Below are 19,381 nucleotides of genomic sequence, written 5' to 3'. Positions count from 1 at the left end.
GTAGATCCACCAACAGCTTGCACCATGTGCCTAGAAAAGCCAAGAAACTCAATGCCAGCCCATGAAAGCAGCCGGAAGGAGTCTGTACCCTGCAAAGCCACAGGGGTGGAACTGCCCAAGACCACAGGAGCCTATCTCTTGCATCAGCATGACCTGAATGTGAGACATGGAGTCAAAGGAGATCATTTTGGAACTTTAAGGTTTAATGACTGCCCTATTGGAATTCGAACTTGCATGGGACCTGCAGTTCCTTTGTTTGGGCCAATTTCTCCCATTTAGAATGGGTGTATGTACCCAATGCGTGTACTCTCATTGTATCTAGGAAACAACTAACTTGCTTTTAATTTTACAGGCTCATAGGTGGAAGGGACTTGCCTTGTCTCAGATTAGACTTTCGACTTGGTCTTTTGGGTTAATGCTGGAATGAGCTAAGACCTTGGAAAGGTCTTGAAAGACTGTTGGAAAGGCATACTTGTGTTTTGAAATATGAGGGCATGAGATTTGGAAGGGGCCAGGAGTGGAAAGATATGGTTTGGAAGTGTCCCCACCAAAATCTCATCTTATATTTTAGCTCCTATAATCCCCATGTGTCCTGGGACGGATCTGGTGGGATGTAATTGAATCATGGGGGCGGTTACCCCGATGCTGTTCTCATGATAGTGAGTGAGTTCTCACAAGATGTGATGGTTTTATAAGTGGCTTTTCTCCTTTGCTTGGCACTTATCTCTCCTTCCGCCATGTTAAGAAGGACGTGTTTGCTTTCCCTTCTGCCATGATTGTAAGTTTCCTGAGGCCTTCCCAGCCATGTGGAACTGTGAGTCAATTAAACCTCTTTCCTTTATAAATTACCCACTTTCAGGTAGTTCTTTGTAGTAGTGTGAGAATGGACTAATACACTGCCACTGCAGCCACGTGTATCTGAATCACCAGTCAGGGCACTCCAGGGTCAGCAGTCCAACAGGACGTGCCCATCTCTACAGCTGCAGCTTCAGTGAGGGCACCCTGCACTAAGGAAAGTTGGTAACTTCAGGCAAGCCTTTTGAATCTATTTGCTTTTTTACATAGGTGCCTTCCAGGACCTTCTATGATCCCCTCATTGAAGATACTCTTTTCTCCTCTTTCTTCCATCAGCATCTATTTTCTCTCACCACATTCCTGTTTATTGGTAGTCAGTGTTTGCCATGAGAATAAATTTTTCCATCAACCAGTTCTTACTGTTTTTCTCCCTTCCCTCTTACTTCTCCATCTTTCAAGCCAAATGTATTTTTGAAAAGACCTCTCTCTCTCTCCACCTCAGCATTTCCCATCCAAATATGCAAACAGGGAGTTTTTGAGTAAGTATTCCATGCCCCTGCCCAATTCCCACCCCATTGTACCCCTGGAGGCCCTAGCAGAGTCAAGAAGCAATTTGTTTGCTGCTGAGGGAAACAATCCAGAGGACAGCTAGCTGCAGAGAACAATTCTGCTGAGAAAACCAGCGCCACTCTTCTCTAGACAGAAGCCTTGTGGCTCTTTTGATGTCAACACTAAAATATGCTATCTGTGATTTTCAAACATACAGGATTGTGAGACTGAGTTCCAGAGAATTGTCTCAAGGGCCACTGAGGGAGGCAGAGGGAAGATTTTAGGGCTTAATCAGACAGATTACCTCCATTTGTATCTATTTTATATAGTGAGATTCTGTGCAACTCTTTTTTTGTGACACAAACAGTTTCATCGAGAGAAAGAGGGAGGTGTGATGGAGAGAAGAAAGGTTTGAAAATTCCTGATCTAGACGAAGCCTAAGTCAACACTTCTGTAATCTGTTAGTTTCCCAGAAACTCCTAAGGGAAGAACTTTGATCTGGGAAAACTCACAGTGTTCATCCGGAGTCGTGACCTTCGTGAACGTAGCATTGGGGCCCTCGCCAGCACTAGTGAATGGAGTGACGAAAAACTCATAGGAGGATTCTGGCTTTAGGTTGTCCACAATCAATGCCTTTTCTTCTGGGTTGTCAATTTTGTATTTGCAACATTCTGAACCATCTGTGATTTTTAAATGTTTTTTTTTTCAAGGAAAAAAATATTGTATTAAAAGTGTGGTAAACATCTTGTGAGAGAGTTGGACACTAATACTCTTGTTAACTCAGCACCATCAATATGTTTAAACCAAACAAAAATCAAATCATAATTTCATCACCATAGGCACACCAGGTAAAATGTTCAGGAGATGGCACAAAAAGCAAAAAATCCACTGAACACGGGGTACTAGTGATCCAACCAAAGCATACAAATCTGCAAGAAACAGTAAGAGTTTGCAAGGGGCTTAAAAATAAATTGGAACAATGCTCAATAAAGTGAAAAAAAAGAGGAAAGTTTCATAAAGAGCAGGTTTTCTTAAGGAGCTGGTGGTGCTTCAGATGCTTCTACAAATACCAGGTCATATTGTTTTTTAAGTAAGTTAAAACGCTGCCCCACCCCCACCATCTTGCTCACCCTACTAATTTGCTTAAGAACACCTTTTCAGTATAAAGTCATGCAAGAAGGGAATTCAGCCTGGCCACACTCTAAGATGGCAGCCATTATTTTCAATGATTTCAAATAATGAGATCTTGAAAGAATAAATAAATTAAAAATAGACGTCACCTGAAAGAATTGCCTTTTGAAATCGTGGGTGGCACTGCCTTGCCTTGGATTTCAGATAGACATGGTACCCTTGTATAAAACCAGGCTGAGATTCAGTAGAGTAATCTTTCCAACTCAGAGTGAAGGAGTGGGATGTCAACATATCTACCAGCACGTGAGGGTTGTCTGAAGGAGCTAGGAAAAGAAGTTGGGATAAGAGAAAAGTCATGATTTGGAAACAGTCTCAGAATATTCATGTCAACTAATAGAAGAACCATAGCCAGCTCCAGAGGTTGTAAGAGCTTATGCCGAGTTAAGGAGTTTTATCTGTTTCTCTAGAGGATTTGTGCCTTGACATAGTTTATGCGAGCTGTGAAGGAGTTGAGCAATCTTGTTCAAGTCTTGCCTTTCACAGATGAAGAATGGACACGCAGAGACTAAATAACTTGCACAAGCTCACATAGCCAAAAAAAAAAAAAGAAAGAAAGAAACTAAAGTCTAAAAAAAAAAAGAGACTTAATTCTGTTCTTAAATTCGAAACAGTGTTTGAAAAAAGACTCAACCACAGAACCTACTAAAGTGAGGAAGAAGGGAGGAAGTGAAAGTGGAAGGATTATGTTCAAAGAGGCAAGTGGGGCGATTTGATGAACTAGATCTAGTTCCCAGGTTGTGGCAGTGCCCAGTTATCCAAGTGTCACTGAAAAACAATCCAAGAATGTTTACTTTGAAGGCTTTGCTGAGGCTGTTTTCCCACACACGCTTATGCACACTTGGACTGTGCACACGAGGTCACACACCTCCTGCCCACTCTGAGCCAACTGTAAACTGTGGATCCACTCCTGCTAAAGGAAGAACCCCTGAGAACTGGTCTGATTTGTGTGAACAATTAAGCACCCACCTGAAGAAGGAGAATAAACAACCCCATGGGAGGATCAAAAATCCCCTCCACTGCTGGTGGGACAGTGGTGACATTTCTAGGGGGTGATTTCACAACATGTATGTAAAGTCTTAAAAATTATGAAAGAAATGAAAAAAATATTTTAAAAGTTGAAACCCTTTGATTCCAGCATCCTATCTTTAAGACATCATTTACAAACCATTATTATGGATTTGGACAAAGATTAGCTAAAACAATGATTATTCACATAGGGTATAAGAAACTGAACAAAGGAAGAAAGAGAGACTTAGCAAAGAGAATTAATGACAATGTTTTATGTTTGTATGATTAAAAAATAATTTTAAAAACCCAATAGCTAGAATAAATGGGATATCAAAAAGCAGGTATCATGTCAACATCTTCCTAAACCCAAAGCTAGGAATCTATGAATTGTTCTGAACAAGTCTGCACATGGGGCACATGAAATGCTTTAAACTTACCAAGTTCCTGAGAGTATCCTGTTTTTTTCTCTAATAAACAAGCAATCCTTTTTGTAGATAACCCATAGATTCTGAAGTCGTATCGAACTCCTGGCCTAAAAGCATCTAGAGAAGAAAAGTCAACAGATTTTTAATAACAGAATGACATTTCCTAATTATGAAAATAAAAACGATGAAAAGGCGTGGCATGGTGGCTCACACCTGTAATCCCAGCACTTTGAGAGGCTGAGGCAGGCAGATCACTTGAGGCCAGGAGTTGGAGACCAGCCTGGTCAACATGGTGAAACCCTATCTCTACTAAAAACAGAAAAATTATTAGCCAGATGTAATGGCAGGCACCTGTAATCCCAGCTACTGGGGAGGCTGAGGCAGGAGAATCACTTGAACTCAAGAGGCAGAGGTTGCAGTGAGCTGAGATCAAGCCACTGCACTCCAGCCTGGGTAACAGAGCGACAGTCTGTCTTCCAACCCCTCCCCCTCCCCCCCGACAAAAGAATGAAAAATAAATTTGTGTTCCCCTAAAAATTGCCTTTCAGGAATTTTGCATTTTATCCCCACCATATTCCCTCCTTCCATGAAGCCTTGGAGTCCTCCATGCTGCAAACAGCTGGCCCCACTGTCTTGTCTCCAGCAAAGCCTGCAGGGACTAGCCTCTGCAGTGTTCTTTGAAGCAAGAGTTCTCAAACGTGCCTGTATCCATGTGCACACAACTGGGTGCAGAATCAGACCAGACACAGAAAACCATTCAAGCCCTTCTTTGACTCCAAATCCCCTCTGGTTACTTGTCTTCCCTCTTCCCATTAAAGCCAATAGTCTTGAAAGCTTTGCTTCCACTTCCTCATCTCCCCATTACACCTATACCTCTGCAATCTCCTTCCAGAACCCACCACATCACTGAAATTGGTGAAGCCTTGATCATTCTCTGAACAGGGATATTTCCCACATCTTTCCCTGAGCCCAGCAGATGGCGCCACCCACCCCTCCAGCTCAAGCCACACAAACACGCACTCTTGTGTCTGCTAAATTAGCAAATCTTCACATTACAAATCCAACATGGGAGGTAAGAGAACAAGTTCTACATGTTCTATTGAAACTGAAGGTTGATGATCGATTCTCATCAACTATATGTCCTAAACATCTTTCAAATCCATGCAATTCTCTGCTTTTGTAAAAACTCTCTGGACAACTGTTACAATGTCCCTCTGCCATTCGAGACTTTGCACTAATTTAGAGAAACAAGTTTATGAAAATCAGTTCCCATCTCATGTGCAGATATTCTCTGCAAAAGGAGGTTTAAAGGTCGAGTTTTAGAACATATTCTTGTAACATCTGAACTCCTAACACCCATGCTGGATTTGTCGTTTCAAAATTATTAGCTTAGCACAGTCAAAGTCTGTGAAGTAGTCCAGAAATGCCACTTGAACTTGCTTCAAGGTGAATATAGCAATGCAGTGATATGGAAGGTTCTTCTTACCTGTACTAATGACTGTGCTTGTGGTATTGGGACCTACATTCTTCCACTGGAGCACATCCTGGGGATGGTCACACCAGTCCACAACATAGCCTATAACATCTCCAGGCTGGGGTTTCCAAGACAGAGAGAATCCACCATCTGTGCCTGCAATTCTTTCTTCCTCAACCTCTTCTGTATATAAACAAATAGAGCAATGCTCCAGATTTAATTAACTGTAAATTGTTTTAAGTGTGTAAGGTAGAAAGTAGATACATACATGCACGGTATCTAGCAGGTAACAGATCTCCACTTCAATAGTTACAGGTGCTTGGGTGGGGGATGTTTTCATGGGTGAGTTCCTGCCTCTTACTTCCCAGCAAACATTCACACCTGCCCTTCAGATGCCCATCATGTTGGCCTTCTGAAGTCCAACCAGACTTCAGCACCTAGGACAGGGGCCAGCAAACTACCACCAGGATGATTCCAGCTTCTGAGGGTTGTTTTCATATGACCCTTGAGCTAAGAATGGTTCTAAGACATTTTAAGAGTTGTAAAAATACAAATAAACCAAAAAAGAAGGCATATAATAAAATATGTAATGGAGACTATATGACCTGCAAAAATGTTTGCCATCTGCCCCTTTACCACAAAATTTGTTGATCCTTGATCTAGAATCTGGTATTGGGTACTGGATCTACTTCAAAAATTACCTGTTGAATGAATAACTAATGCAGGTTAATTCTCCCACAATAATATCAGTTGCTCCTAAACTGCTATTATACTGCTTCTGAGATGTGTTACGGGTAGGAATTGAGTAGAAGACAAAAAAGAAGAAAAGATTCAGGTATATAAAAAGTTGGGTTATATAAGGATATGCACACAGTTTATGACTAATGCTGCCATCTCGATAGATTTTATATGTTAAAGTAGGTTTCCTGATGTCTGACAATTGGAAAAAGGGTAACATGGCCTCAGGGGACTACCAGTTCTACTGAGTTCCAACAGGGATATACCTTATCCTTGAGGCATGAGAATTTCTCCTCTTTCCACAGACTTACACTAAGAACTGGTTTATTGTTTGTCTGTAATTCACATTTAGCTGGGCCTCCTATATTTTATCTGGCAATCCTAATTACAACTGAATAGTGGTGTGAAAACCACTGATTCACTTTTATAGGGCATCAAAATATCATCCAGCTGGGGGCACCCAAAGGAATGTGTAGCTCTAGGAATAAGGTAAAAGCCCATGAGGGCTTTATAGATCCCATCCACATGGCTTCCCTGCTTTCCTCCCTCAAGCAGACAAATGCCCCTCACATATTAAGGCTTGACATTTTTCACTTGACTTATTAATACTTAGTAAAATTTAACTCCAAACCCAGGGTTGAAACTCTTAGAAAGCTGCTTCTTTAAATTGAAAATATGTTTTCAGAGATGGAGGGAGATCAAAGAGTAGGGGAATCTTTTTGTCAGTCATTCACACCCTAGTGTGAATTAGCTTAACCTTATTGATTTTCTCACAGTACATGAATGACTTTATACATGCTGATGATGTAGAAACAAGGAGCACTTAAGGATAGCTAGCTGGAGCCTCACATAAGAAGGTCTAGGCATCTGAAGGCAGGGCATGGGGATGAAGGGTATGGTAGGAGACCCCAAAATATATAATTGCTCTCAGCAGTGTTGCTTTGAACTGGTCTCTGCCTTCCTGAGGAGAGGCCAGTACCAGCTCCCCAAAGCTGAACGAAATGCCCCCTTTTGCTGTTCGGATCCTAACGAAGTCAGAATATAACTTCTTTCTCTAATATAGTTCTTCAGAAAACAAAGGTTACACTAAACAACTCCTAAACCAACTCCTAGAGTTTTTCTTCTATGGCACAATATAATTTATTTTCCTCATGTGATACATACTGGATAGTTCTTTTATAAAAATAAAACAACAACATCCTCTAATCCAACTCACTTAACCCAAATTTGAACTGAACTTGAATAAATAAATATCATAGAACCTACCATAACATCATAAGCAGGGTCCGGAAATTTTAATAGCAGGAACCAAAGGGTGATATTATTACAAGGTTCATGAATGATCCTAGCATGCCACTGCCCAACTGCATTATGTATGCGCATGTGTGTATCATCTCATAGTGTGTAACTGTGGGGCTGACTCTTTTTATGGCTCTCTAAGAAGGAAATTAATATCACTATTGATTTGGCACGTAGGGCAAGGGCATTCCACCTTGTTTGCTCTTTCATAGGCAAGAGATTAGCCAGTTATTATCTTTTATTCCACAAAGTTGGCAGAGCCCCTGGTGAAAGTTGATGCCAGTTCTGATGATCTCTGGAAATATTCATGGGCTCTTTCCAGGTGCAAAGACTGACAACACTTTTTATGAAATAGTAAATGCAATTCCTATTTCACAAGCCACAGAGATCATAAATAGTAACTCCAACTTTCAGTGGTAACTGTTGGTTGGGGTTGCATTTACTTGAATAAACTTGAGATAACTTCCCAAGTATGTTGAAGAATCCCCTGGACAGAAATATCCTGAGCCATGGCTGAAGTCTCCCCACACTGAGGGGACTGTCCCACTGAAACATGTTGACACACTTGGCCCAAAAGAAAATGGCTGTTTGGTGACTAGACATTTTGTCTTCCCAAGTTACTGTTTTCTCAATGTATCCATCACTACTTAATAATGTCATCAACATTTTCCGGGAGAATAAAAACAAAACAAAACGCAAAACAAACTCACTATTTTCAGGGTCCGCAGAGATGACTATTATAGAAGCAGGAGAAGCGCCCACACTGTTGTTGGCTGTGACGCAGATTTGGTAGGAACACCTGTCGAGGATTAGTTTTGTGCTGTTGGCTGGTGCCGGAATGGAACGGAGCTCTGACCTGGACGGTTTGTCTAGGTTTTCTACAACTACGTTATAGAACAGGATTTTTCCATTGGCATGCAGTTTTGATAATGGCTGAAAAAAATATTGATGAACATTTTTAAATGGATTTTAATTGAAAGGAATTTGTACAACTCCTTTTTCATCTTTTCTGTCCCTCAACTCCTTTATATATGTACACCCACCAGAAAATTCAAACAGCTTAATAGAGAAAATAACTCTCTCAACCAAGTCTGAAATCAGACATTCAAATCTAACTGAAGGGAATAGAGAAGAGGATCATTTGGAGATAAAAGCCTCAAGAGCATTATGTGTCCTCAGAAGAGGGCTCAGATCAGAATCACAAGGAATAGACTCTTTAACCTGGTGGAAAAAAGAATGTGAGGGGTAGTCAAGGGCAGAAAAGCAATGAGAACAAACAGCACCACCGTGGGACCCTGCAGGAGGAGCCTGGGTACTGGCCTCATTCCACCTCCAGCTGTATTGTCCCCATGCAGCTGTACAGGGATGAGCTGCTCTCCATACCCAGAGTTCTCCGCTGGAAGGCTCAGTTTGCAGAGAAATTCTTGCTCACACAGTCCCAAGCCGTTTCGGGGTCTGTTCCTCAGGCCTCCCCTCCCCTGGCATGTGTACCACCAGATCTGAGAGTGGGCTGGGAGTGGCTATCTGCTTGGGGTGTGGACAGAACCCAGACATGCAGACTGGCAGGCCCACATGTCTGTGCAGAGAGATTCTTGCAGAGTGTGCCAAACTAAAGGTGAAAAACAAAAGTGGGGTAGGTTGAGACCAGAGTCAACTCTCCCAGTATCACCATGTTTCGGTGTGAAATTGACGCATCACAGAGTTCAGAATATAAACCTGGCCTTCCAGGTTGTCATGAAGGTGTATTAGGCAAGATAGAAGGATAAAATTTACTTTCTATTACAATTTTTAAACATAAATAGTATGAATGTTTAAATATGTGTGTTTAAATATGTGTAACTTTTAACTATCATATGTCGTTATTTACTTACATCTTTGCCCTGGGCCCTGCAAAAGTCAGGGCTGGCCTGAGTTGAAGTTGCAGAGAAAGTTCTACCAATCAGAACTGGCTGTCGGTTGCATGAGCTGTCAAAGGGGTGAGTGGGATTCCTCTACTAGGTAAGAAATTCTATTGGATGAATGCGAAGATCCCTCCCACTTGGGACACTGGACCAATCAACAGTTCTCCAGAGGAAGACACACTTGTTTCCACAAATGTGGCTTTTGGAAACAATCACACTTTTGGAATCTGCACATCTCACCTTCCAGAATAAGGTCACAGTATGATTTCCTGGCTCTGAGTTCACACTTCTCCAGACATCAGGGGCCTCTGACGGAGCTGAAATTAACCAAAGAAAAGCCCTTGGGTCATAATATGTATGTAACACAATACGCTCAACCTTTTTCTAGGTTGGTCAAGGACATGACAATTACCTGTCTAACCTGAGGCTTGCCTCTCCCCTTTTTGCGCTCTGTGACTTCTACCCACTGGTCCACAGCCACACTGCTCATTCCTCACTAGGTGCACATAGTACACGGCTTTATAAAAAGGTCAGCTGCCTCTGAAAGCCTTTATAAACATCAAGCCATAGAACTACCAAAGAATTTTGGAATAATTCATCCATTAGACCAATTCCAGATGAGTTAGGTAGATTTCCCCTTTTCTGGCTTTCTAGGCAGCAGACCTTTGCTACTTCCTTGCCTCATTTGTGATGGACAGAGACACACTGATGGGAAACCCGCTAGGGGCAGGATGCGTTCTTTCTCACGTTCATGATACCCACGGCTGGTCCGCTCACTGGAATGCTGGTCTCCCTCCACTGGGAAGGCCTCATCCCACTCTTCCTCCCAGCACCCTGCCTGTGGCTGGGTCACCTGCTTGCTGTGGACACTTGAGGCACCTGCAGCGCCCAGCATTTCTTCTATCGTGCCTCTCACCATGCTGTTTTAGAATAATGTGCTTCCTTGTCTCTCTGTCAATAAACTATAGGATCCCTGGGGTCAAGGGCTTTGAAACTCGAGCATCTGCCTCAGGGCCTGGCACTTTGTGAACTTCTACAAACTGTTTGAATAAAAACCAAACTTCAAAGGAACTCAGAAAACAATCTGCTTCAATGTCCCAATCTTTTCTTGTCTCAATCCCTAACTCAGAAATCTTTGTAAACAGATTGACTGATTGATTTTGCATCTAAATCCGCATTTGCTCAATCAACTTATCATGAGGAAAGGTCTTTAAATCCAAGCCAACTCTGGGTACCTATGTATAAAACCATTTAGGGGATCTCTTTTACACATAATAATAGCTAGTATTTATAGAGGGGCTACTAGATGCCAGCCGGGTTCCAAATGTTTTGCATATATTAACTCATTTAATCCTCATAACAATTCTGTGGGGCAGGTATGATTATTTACCCCATTCTCCAGATAAGGAAACTAAGACCCAGAGAAAGTAAGTTAATTTCTTAAATCACTCAGGTGAAAGTAAAAGTGAAGCCAAGATTTGAACTCAAGGTAGTTAGGGTCTGGTCATTCCACTATTTACCTTTAGAAAACGGGTGGTCAACTGAAGACTCAGTTTGCATGACAAGTTCAACAAAATTCTCATTTAAAAAATCTCAGCAATGGAAAAATAATGAAATCGGTGCAATTTATTTTAAAATCTTAAAAAAGGAACACATTTTAATCATTGATTGATAAAAATATTATGAAAGTCCTATTAAGATGAGTACGTCTTTTAGTTTGTAAATTGTTTTGTTGGATTTATGTAATACTCTATATTCCACACAGAATCAAATTTTCTACTGATACAATTTGTCATGGTATGACATTCACAAGAATAGTACAACAAAAAGTAGTCAAAAGAGAATTTAAAACATTCACAAGCCACAAGAAATACCAGGCTTTAACTGCTGAACATATAGATGACCCAATGATGGCACATCCATGGAGACAAACAAGAAAGTGACTCACAGGTATTGATGTCATTCTGCAACTGAGCCCTAACAGCATATCTCATTTTTAAATCCAGACTTAAAAAACATCTTCATCTCTCTACTCAATCACATTTTGTGAATGTGCTGCTTCAGCTTTCTGAATTTGAGAATACAACTATAGCATGTCTCCTATGACTTTTATTTTTAATGTTTACTTTGAAACTTCCCTTGAATTATTAAAGATAGTTTGAATATTTTAGCATAGCCCCTAATAAAAATAATTGAATTAAATTCAAGTATCTAAGAGAGTTAATAGCAATGGCTACAAACCTAAATAACTGTTGTGATAACAAAAATCAATTTAAATATAAGATGTGGTACAAAGTTGTTTAAAATCTAATGGTTTAATAGTCCAGATTCCATTTTAATGATATAAAATCCAAATTACTTATTAGTAGGTTCCTTAACTTTATATGAATTATTTTTCTTCCAACTCTTCCAACTTTTCTTCCAACTCTCAGTTTGCCAAATCACAAATTTGATTTTAATCAGAGAAAAACATCCTTTTTGGAAGGTGCAAATCGGTATTTACTAAATATTTACCAGTCTACTATCATTGATAGGGTTTACTATATTTCAATATATATCCCAGTGCTGTCAAACTTTTGAGAAATTGTGATTTCATTAAATTAGAGTTTGATTATCAAAACATAACTTCAAAGTCCGTCACCTGAGTGCTACTTTAACCTCCAGACTTCTTTGTGCATGCTATTATGTTCTTGAAAGTAATTTAGCATATTTCCATATAACTCATTCATGTGAAACCATAGTCAATACTTCATTATTCAGTAGTTAATAATCAAACTTCAGTGAATCATATCCCTCCCTATTACATTTTATTTTCCTTTGAAATACTTTTTTAAAACTTCTTAGAAACTCTTTTTATAATTTAAAGTTTTATTTTAGAGTCAGGGAGTACATGTGCATGTTTGTTACATGGATATATTGTGCAATGCTGAGGTTTGGAATATGAATGATCCCATCACCCAAATAGTGGGCATAGAACCCAACAGTTAGTTTTTCAACCCTTGCCCCCTCCCTTCTTTCCCCTTCTAGTAGTCCCCAGTGTCTATTGTTTCTATCTTTATTTTCATGAATACCCAATATTTAGTTCCCACTTAAAAGTGAGAACATGCAGTATTTAGTTTTCTGTTCCTGCATTAATTCACTTAGGATAATGGCCTCCAGCTACATCCATGTTGCTGGGAGGAACATTATTTCATTATTTTTTTTTTTTTTTTGGCTGTGTAGTATTTCATGGTGTATATGTACCATATTTTCTTTATCCAATCCACCATTGATGGGCACCTAGGTAGATGCCATGTGTTTGCTATGGTGAATAGTGCTGTGATGAACATATGCGTGCTGGTAGAATGATTTATTTTCTTTTGGATATATACCCAGTAATGGGATTGTTGGGTGGAACAGTAGCTCTGTTTTGAGAAATCTCCAAACTGCTTTTTACAAAGGTTGAACTAATTTATATTCCCCCCAACAGTGTATAAGTGTTCCCTTTTCCCTGCAGCTTCCGCAGCATCTGTTGCTTTTTGACTTTTTAATAATAGCCATTTTGACTGGTGTCCTCATTAGAAAAGGCAATAGGTGCACAGAGAAGCTCAATACCTGTGAGCACAGACATAGAAGATGACCATCTATCAGCCAAAGAAATGGCCTCTGAGAAACAACTTCAGCCAACAACTTGATGTCAGATTTCTAACCTCCATAATTATGAGACACTACATTTCTCTTGTTAAAGTTCTTCTGTCTGTGGTACTGTGTTATTAAAGCCCTAGAAAACTGTTACAACCTATTAATACACATAGAATATATTCTCTGCAGCACGGCTGAAATGAAAACAGTTTTATTATGTCAGGCTCCACTTGCATTTGAGAGCTGAAGCACTGTGGAAAGTGGCCTCCCTTAAGAAATATTATGAAGACATGTGAAGAAGGGGCTACAGGGATGAGTTTTGTGAGATGACACATTGTAAACAAATGCATACAGCATCTTAAACTTCCCCCTTTTTGTGTATCACCTCCCTTTGTGTAAAAACTTTCTTATAAGAACATTGGCTATTAATACTTAAAGAGAAGGTCTAGCAGGGCAGTGGTGCTGACTGCTACAGAAGCTACCTGGGGTTGTTAAAGAATAAAAACAATAACAACATGCAAAGATTTTTAAAAATAGCCTTTCTGATTGGTACAAGATGTTGTCTTATTGTGATTTTAATTTGCCTTTTTCTGATGATTGGTGATGTTGAGCATTTTTTGTTTTTCTTTTTTGGCTGCTCGTATGTCTTCAGAACTCTCCGTTCATGTCTTTTGCCCACTTTTTTTATTTTTAGATAGAGTCTCACTCTGTCACCCAGGCTGGAGTGCAGTGGCGCGATCTCTGCTCACTGCAAGCACCGCCTCCCAGGTTCACGCCATTTTCCTGCCTCAACCTCCCAAGTAGCTGGGACTACAGGTGCCTGCCACCACGCCCAGCTAATTTTTTGTAGAGACGGGGTTTCTCCGTGTTAGCCAGGATGGTCTCGATCTCCTGACCTCATGATCCACCCACCTCAGTCTCCTGAAGTGTTGGGGACCGCATCCAGCCCTTATGCCCTCTTTTTAATGGGGTTGTTTGCTTTTTGCTTGTTGAATTACGTTCCTTATAGATTCTAGATATTAGATGTTTGTTAGATGCATAGTTTACAAATAATTTCTCACATTCTGTAGGTTATTGCTTATTCTCTTGATAGTTTCTTTTGTGGTTCAGTAGCTCTTTAGTTTAATTAAGTCCCACGTGTCAATTTTTGTTTTTGTTGTAATTTCTTTTGAAGACTTAGTCATAAATTATTTCCCAAGGCCAATGTCCAGAATAGTGTTTCCTAGGTTTTCTAGGATTCCTATAGTTTGAGGTCTGACATTTAAATCTGCATTCAAGTTAATTTTTTGTACGTGGTGAAAGGCAGAGGTCTAGTTTCATTCTTCTACATATAGCTAGCCAGCTATCCCAGCATCATCTATTGAATTAGGACTCCTTTCCCCGTTGCTTATTTTTGTTGACTTTGTAGATTAGATGGCTGTAGGTGTGTAGTTTTGTTTCTGGGTTCTCTATTCTGCTTGATTGGTCTATGTGACTGTTTTTGTACCGGTACCATGATGTTTTGGTTACTGTAATCTTGTAGTATAGTTTGAAGTTGGGTAATGTGCTGCCTATTGCTTTGTCCTTTTTGCTTAGAAATGCTTTGGCTATACAAGCTATTTTTTGTTTCCATATCAATTTTTTTGAATAGCTTTTTCTGTTTCCGTGAAAAATAACATTGATAGTTTCATAGAAATAGCATTGAATCAGTAGATTTCTTTGGGGAGTCTGGTCATTTTAATGATATTGATTCTTCCAATCCGTGAGCATGGAATATTTTTCTATTTCTTTGTGTCATCTATGATTTCTTTCAGCAGTATTTTCTAGTTCTCCTTGTAAAGATCCTTCACCTCCTTGGTTAAATGTATTACTAGGTGTTACTGTGTATGTGAGTATTGAAAGTGGGATTGCATTCTTGACTTGGGTCTCAGCTTGAATCTTATTGGTGTATAGAAATACTACTGATTTTTATACATTGATCTTGCACCCTGAAACTTTGCTGAAGTTTTTTTTTTTTTTTTTTCAATCAGATCTAGGAGCTTTTATGCAGAGACTAGGGAGTTTTCTAGATATACAATCATATCACCTGCAAACAGAGATATTTTGACTTCTGACTTCCTCTTCTTCTACTTGGATGCCTTTTATTTCTTTCTCTTGCCTGATTGCTCTGGCTAAGACTTCCAGTATTATATTAAATAGGAGTGGTGAAAGTGGGCATCCTTGTCTTATTCCAGTTCTCAAGGGGAATGCTTCCAGCTTCTGCCCATTTAGTATGATGTTGGCTGTGGATTTGTCATAGATGGTTCTTATTTTGAGGTATGTTCCTTCAACACCTAGTTTGTTGGAGTTTTTAACATGAATGGATGTTGAATTTTATCAAAAGCTTTTTCTGCATATATTGAGATGATTGTGTGGCTTTTGTTTTTTGTGATGAATCACATTTAGTGATTTGTGTATGCTGACACAACCCTGAATCCCAGGGATAAAGCCTACTTGATTGAGGTAGATTAGCTTTTTGATGTGCTGCTGGATCTGGATTGCTAGTATTTTGTTGAGGATTTTTGCATCTGTGTTCATCAAGGATATTGACCTGAAGTTTTCTCTTTTTGTTGTGTCTTTACCAGGTTTTGGTGTCAGAATGATGCTGGCCTCATAGAATGAGTTAGGGAGGAGTCCCCCCTCCTCAGATTCTTTTGGAATAGTTTCTGTAGGAATGGTACCAGCTCTTTATACCTCTGGTAGAATTTGGCTATGAATGCATGTGGTCCTGGGCTTTTTCTGGTTCCTAGGCTTTTTGTTACTGATTCAATTTCAGATCTCATTATTGGTCTGTCCAGGGATTCAATTTCTTCCTGGTTCAATCTTGAGAGGCTGTATGTTTCCAGGCTGTATGTTTTCTAGTTTGTGTCCAAAAAGGTGTTCATAGTAATCTCTGAGAGTTTTTGTATTTCTATGGGGTCAAGTGGTAACGTCCTCTTTGATATTTCTGATTGTGTTTATTTGGATCTTCTCTCTTTATTCTTTATTAGTCTAGGTCGTGATCTATGAAACCTATCCTTTTTAATAACTCCTGGATCATTGATCTTTTGTATAGTTTTTTTGCATCTCAATTTCCTTCAGCTCAGCTCTAATTTTGGTTATTTATTGTCTTCTGATAGATTTGGTGTTGGTTTGCTCCTGTTTCTCTAGTTCCTCAAGGTGTGATGTTGGATTGTTAATTTGAGATCTTTGTTGCCCAGGCTGGAGTGCAGTGATGCAATCTTGGCTTACTGCAACCTCCACATCCCGGGTTCCAGCAATTCTCCTGCCTCAGCCTCCCAAGTAGCTGGGACTACAGGCACATGCCACCACGTCTGGCTAATTTTTGTAGTTTTCAGTAGAGATGGGGTTTCACCATACTGGCCAAGCTGATCTCAAACTCCTGACCTTGTGATCTGCCTGTCTTGGCCTCCCAAAGTGCTGGGATTACAGGCATGAGCCACTGCACCCGGCTGAAACTTTACTCTTAACATGGCTTTGCTGTGTCTCAGAGATCCTGGTATATTGTTATCTTTCTTCTCATTAGTTTCAAAGAATTTCTTAATTTCATTATTTACCCAAAAGTCATTCAGGAGCAGGTTGTTTAATTTCCATGTAATCAGGTGGTTTTGAGTGATTTTCTTAGTACTCATTTCTGTTTTTATTCCACTGTTGCCTGAGAGTGTGTATGGTATTATTTCAGGTTTTTTGAATTTGCTGAGGATTGTTTTATGCCTAATCATGTGTTCAGTTTTAGAGTATATGCCATGTGCAGATGAGAATAATGTATATTTGTTTTGGGGTGCAGAGTTCTGTAAGCCCATTTGGTCAAGTGTCAAGTTGAGGTTCTTAATATCTGTTAGTTTTCTGCCTTGATAATCCATGTAATATTGTCAGCAAAATGTTGAAGTCTCCCACTATTATTATGTGGTTATCTAAGTCTCTTTGTAGGTCTCTAAGAACTTACTTTATGAATCTGGGTGCTCCTGTGTTAGGTGCATATATATTTAGGATAGTTAAGTCTTCTTGTTGAATTGAACTCTTTACCATTATGTAATGCCCTTCTTTGTCTTTTCTGATCATTATTGATATATTCGGATAGAAACTGGAATAGCAACCCTTGCTTTTTTCTGTTTTGTTTGGTTGGTACATTTTTCTGCATCCCTTTACTTTTTAGTCTATTGGTGTCACTGCATGTGATATACATCTCCTGGAGACAGCATACAGTTGGATCTTGCTTCTTTCTCCAACTTGCCACTCTGTGCCTTTTAATTGGGGCATGCAATCTGTGTACATTCAAGTTTAATACTGGTATGTGTGAATTTGATCCTGTCATTGTCTTGTTAGCTGGTTATTACGCAGATGTGATTGTGTGGTTGCTTTATACTGTCAATGGTCTATTACTTAAGTCTGTTTTTGTGGTGGCTGGTAATGAACTTCCTTTTTCATATTTAGCACTTCCTTAAGGATCTCTTCTAAGGCAGCTCTGATGGCAGTGAATTCCCTTAGCATTTGCTTGTCTGAAAAGGATCTTATTTTTCATTCACTTATGAAGCTTAGTTTGGCTAGATATGAAATTCTTGGTTGGAATTTCTTTTAAGAATGCTCATTATAGGCCCCCAGTCTCTTGTGGCTTATAGCATTTCTGATGAAAGGTCCACTGTTAGCCTGATGGGGTTCCCCTTGTGGGTGACCTGCCCTGTCTCCCTAGCTGCCGTTAACATTTTTTCTTTCATTTCAACCTTGAAGAATCTGATGACTATGTCTTGGAGATATGGTGTCTTTGGGATGGTCACCTCATATAGTATCTCACAGGGGTTCTCTGCATTTCCTGAATTTGAATGTTGTCCTCCCCAGTGAGGCTGGGGAAATTTTTGTGAATAATATCCTCAAATATGTTTTCCAAGTTGCTTGCCTTCTCTCCCTCTCTTTCAAGAACACCAATGAGTGGTTGATTTGTTCTTTTTACATAATAATTTTTCTTTATTTTTTTTCTTCATTTTTGTCTGACTGAATTTTATTGAAGAACTGGTCTTTGAGCTGAGACTCTTTCCTCAGCTTACATTTGTATTACGAAATTCTTAAAATGAATGATTCAGCTCTATCAGATCAGTTTGATTATTTCTTTAAATGGCCATTTTGCCTTTTATCTCCTGTATCATTTTGTTGTATTCCTTAGATTCCTTGGATTGAGTTTTGACTTTCTCTTGGATGTTGATGATCTTTGTTTCTATGCATATTCTGAATTCTAGTTCTGTCATTTTGAACAGGTTAAGAACCATTGCTAGGATGCTAGTGTGGTCTTTGGAGGTAAGAAGATACTCTGGCTTTTTGAGATGCCAGAGTTCTTGCATTGTTTCTTTGTCATCTGTGTGGGTTGATGTTCCTTTAATCTTTGAAGTTGCTGTCCTTTGGATGGATTTTTGTTTTGTTTTATGTTTTATGTTCTCTGATGTCCTTGGAGGACATCTGATTTTGGTACAAGGTGGGTTCAGTTGACTGGGTTCCCATCTGGAAGATTTTAAGGGGTCAAGGCTCAGCTTAGCACTCCTGGTCTGCATGCTCTAACTCTGCAGGACTGGTATCAGGCCCCCATCTTTGTTCTCTCGCCCCTCAAGGCTAGGAACCTGCTGCACTGGAGGGACTGAAGTATTCTCAGTCTGCTGGCCACAAAACTCAGATGAGTGGTGCAGGCCAAAGCACTTCATCAGGGTAGTGGCAGCAGGATCCATGCTCATTCACATGTGCCAGCAGCCAGTGGGTTGTACGTGCATCAGCTGGGGTAGGGTACCTCTGAGAGTAGGGCTGCAGGGTTCCTGCATGCAGTTGCCCTGATGGTGGGATGCAGGCAGGGACAGAAGTGCCAGTGACAGTGCTCACACTGATGTTGGCAGTCATGGGGGCAGGAGGCTACCAGTCTTTGTGCATGAGTCTGCACAGGCAGCAGTGGTAGTGTAGGGGTGGGTAGAGTTGCCAGCATCCATGCATGCATTCACACCGACAATTGTGCTGGCACTGGGAAGGCAGGGCTGTGGTTGTCTGTGTGTTGGTTTGCAGCAGCCACAGTGGCAGCACAGAGGTGGGGGCAGAGTTGCTGGTGTCTGTGCATGCATTTGTGCCAGTGATGGTGTTGGGGGGGGGGGTGTGGGGCCATGCACACATTCACACTGGTGACAGTGTCAGCAGGAGTAGGGGTGGGGTTGCTGGTGTCCATGCACTCTTTCACACCAGAAATGGCAGCACCAGTGGGAGGCAGGACCACACGTTGCACTTATGCCAGCAGCAGCAGTGGGATATGTGCACACACGAGCCACTGGAGGAGAAGAGGCAAGGTCCACCCACACGTGTGCACTGGCAAAGTGGTGGTGGGGTGGCCATGGACA

General features: G+C 40.4%; 1 protein-coding gene across 4 annotated transcripts in view; it reads right to left on the bottom strand.

Moving 5' to 3' along the window:
• OSMR (oncostatin M receptor) overlaps positions 1–19,381 on the bottom strand; it is a 94,761-nt gene that overhangs the window by 8,447 nt on the left and 66,933 nt on the right. For 3 of the 4 annotated variants that reach the window (XM_023216485.3, XM_023216484.3, XM_023216486.3), the window contains exons 10-15: positions 9,621–9,697; positions 8,190–8,412; positions 5,455–5,625; positions 3,981–4,085; positions 2,625–2,798; positions 1,857–2,024 (exon numbers count right to left, since the gene is read on the bottom strand). In XM_023216485.3, coding sequence (XP_023072253.2) covers positions 1,857–2,024; positions 2,625–2,798; positions 3,981–4,085; positions 5,455–5,625; positions 8,190–8,412; positions 9,621–9,697 — 918 coding nt within the window. Of the gene's footprint in view, positions 1–1,856; positions 2,025–2,624; positions 2,799–3,980; positions 4,086–5,454; positions 5,626–7,889; positions 8,044–8,185; positions 8,413–9,620; positions 9,698–19,381 lie in introns of those variants that run through there. The other variant, XM_023216487.2, reaches the window with a different exon arrangement.

Source organism: Piliocolobus tephrosceles, chromosome 4 (genome assembly GCF_002776525.5).
Source record: "Piliocolobus tephrosceles isolate RC106 chromosome 4, ASM277652v3, whole genome shotgun sequence".
NCBI lineage: Eukaryota > Metazoa > Chordata > Mammalia > Primates > Cercopithecidae > Piliocolobus > Piliocolobus tephrosceles.
The sequence above is the reverse complement of the archived record's forward strand: the minus strand, read 5'-3'. Positions and strand labels throughout refer to the sequence as shown.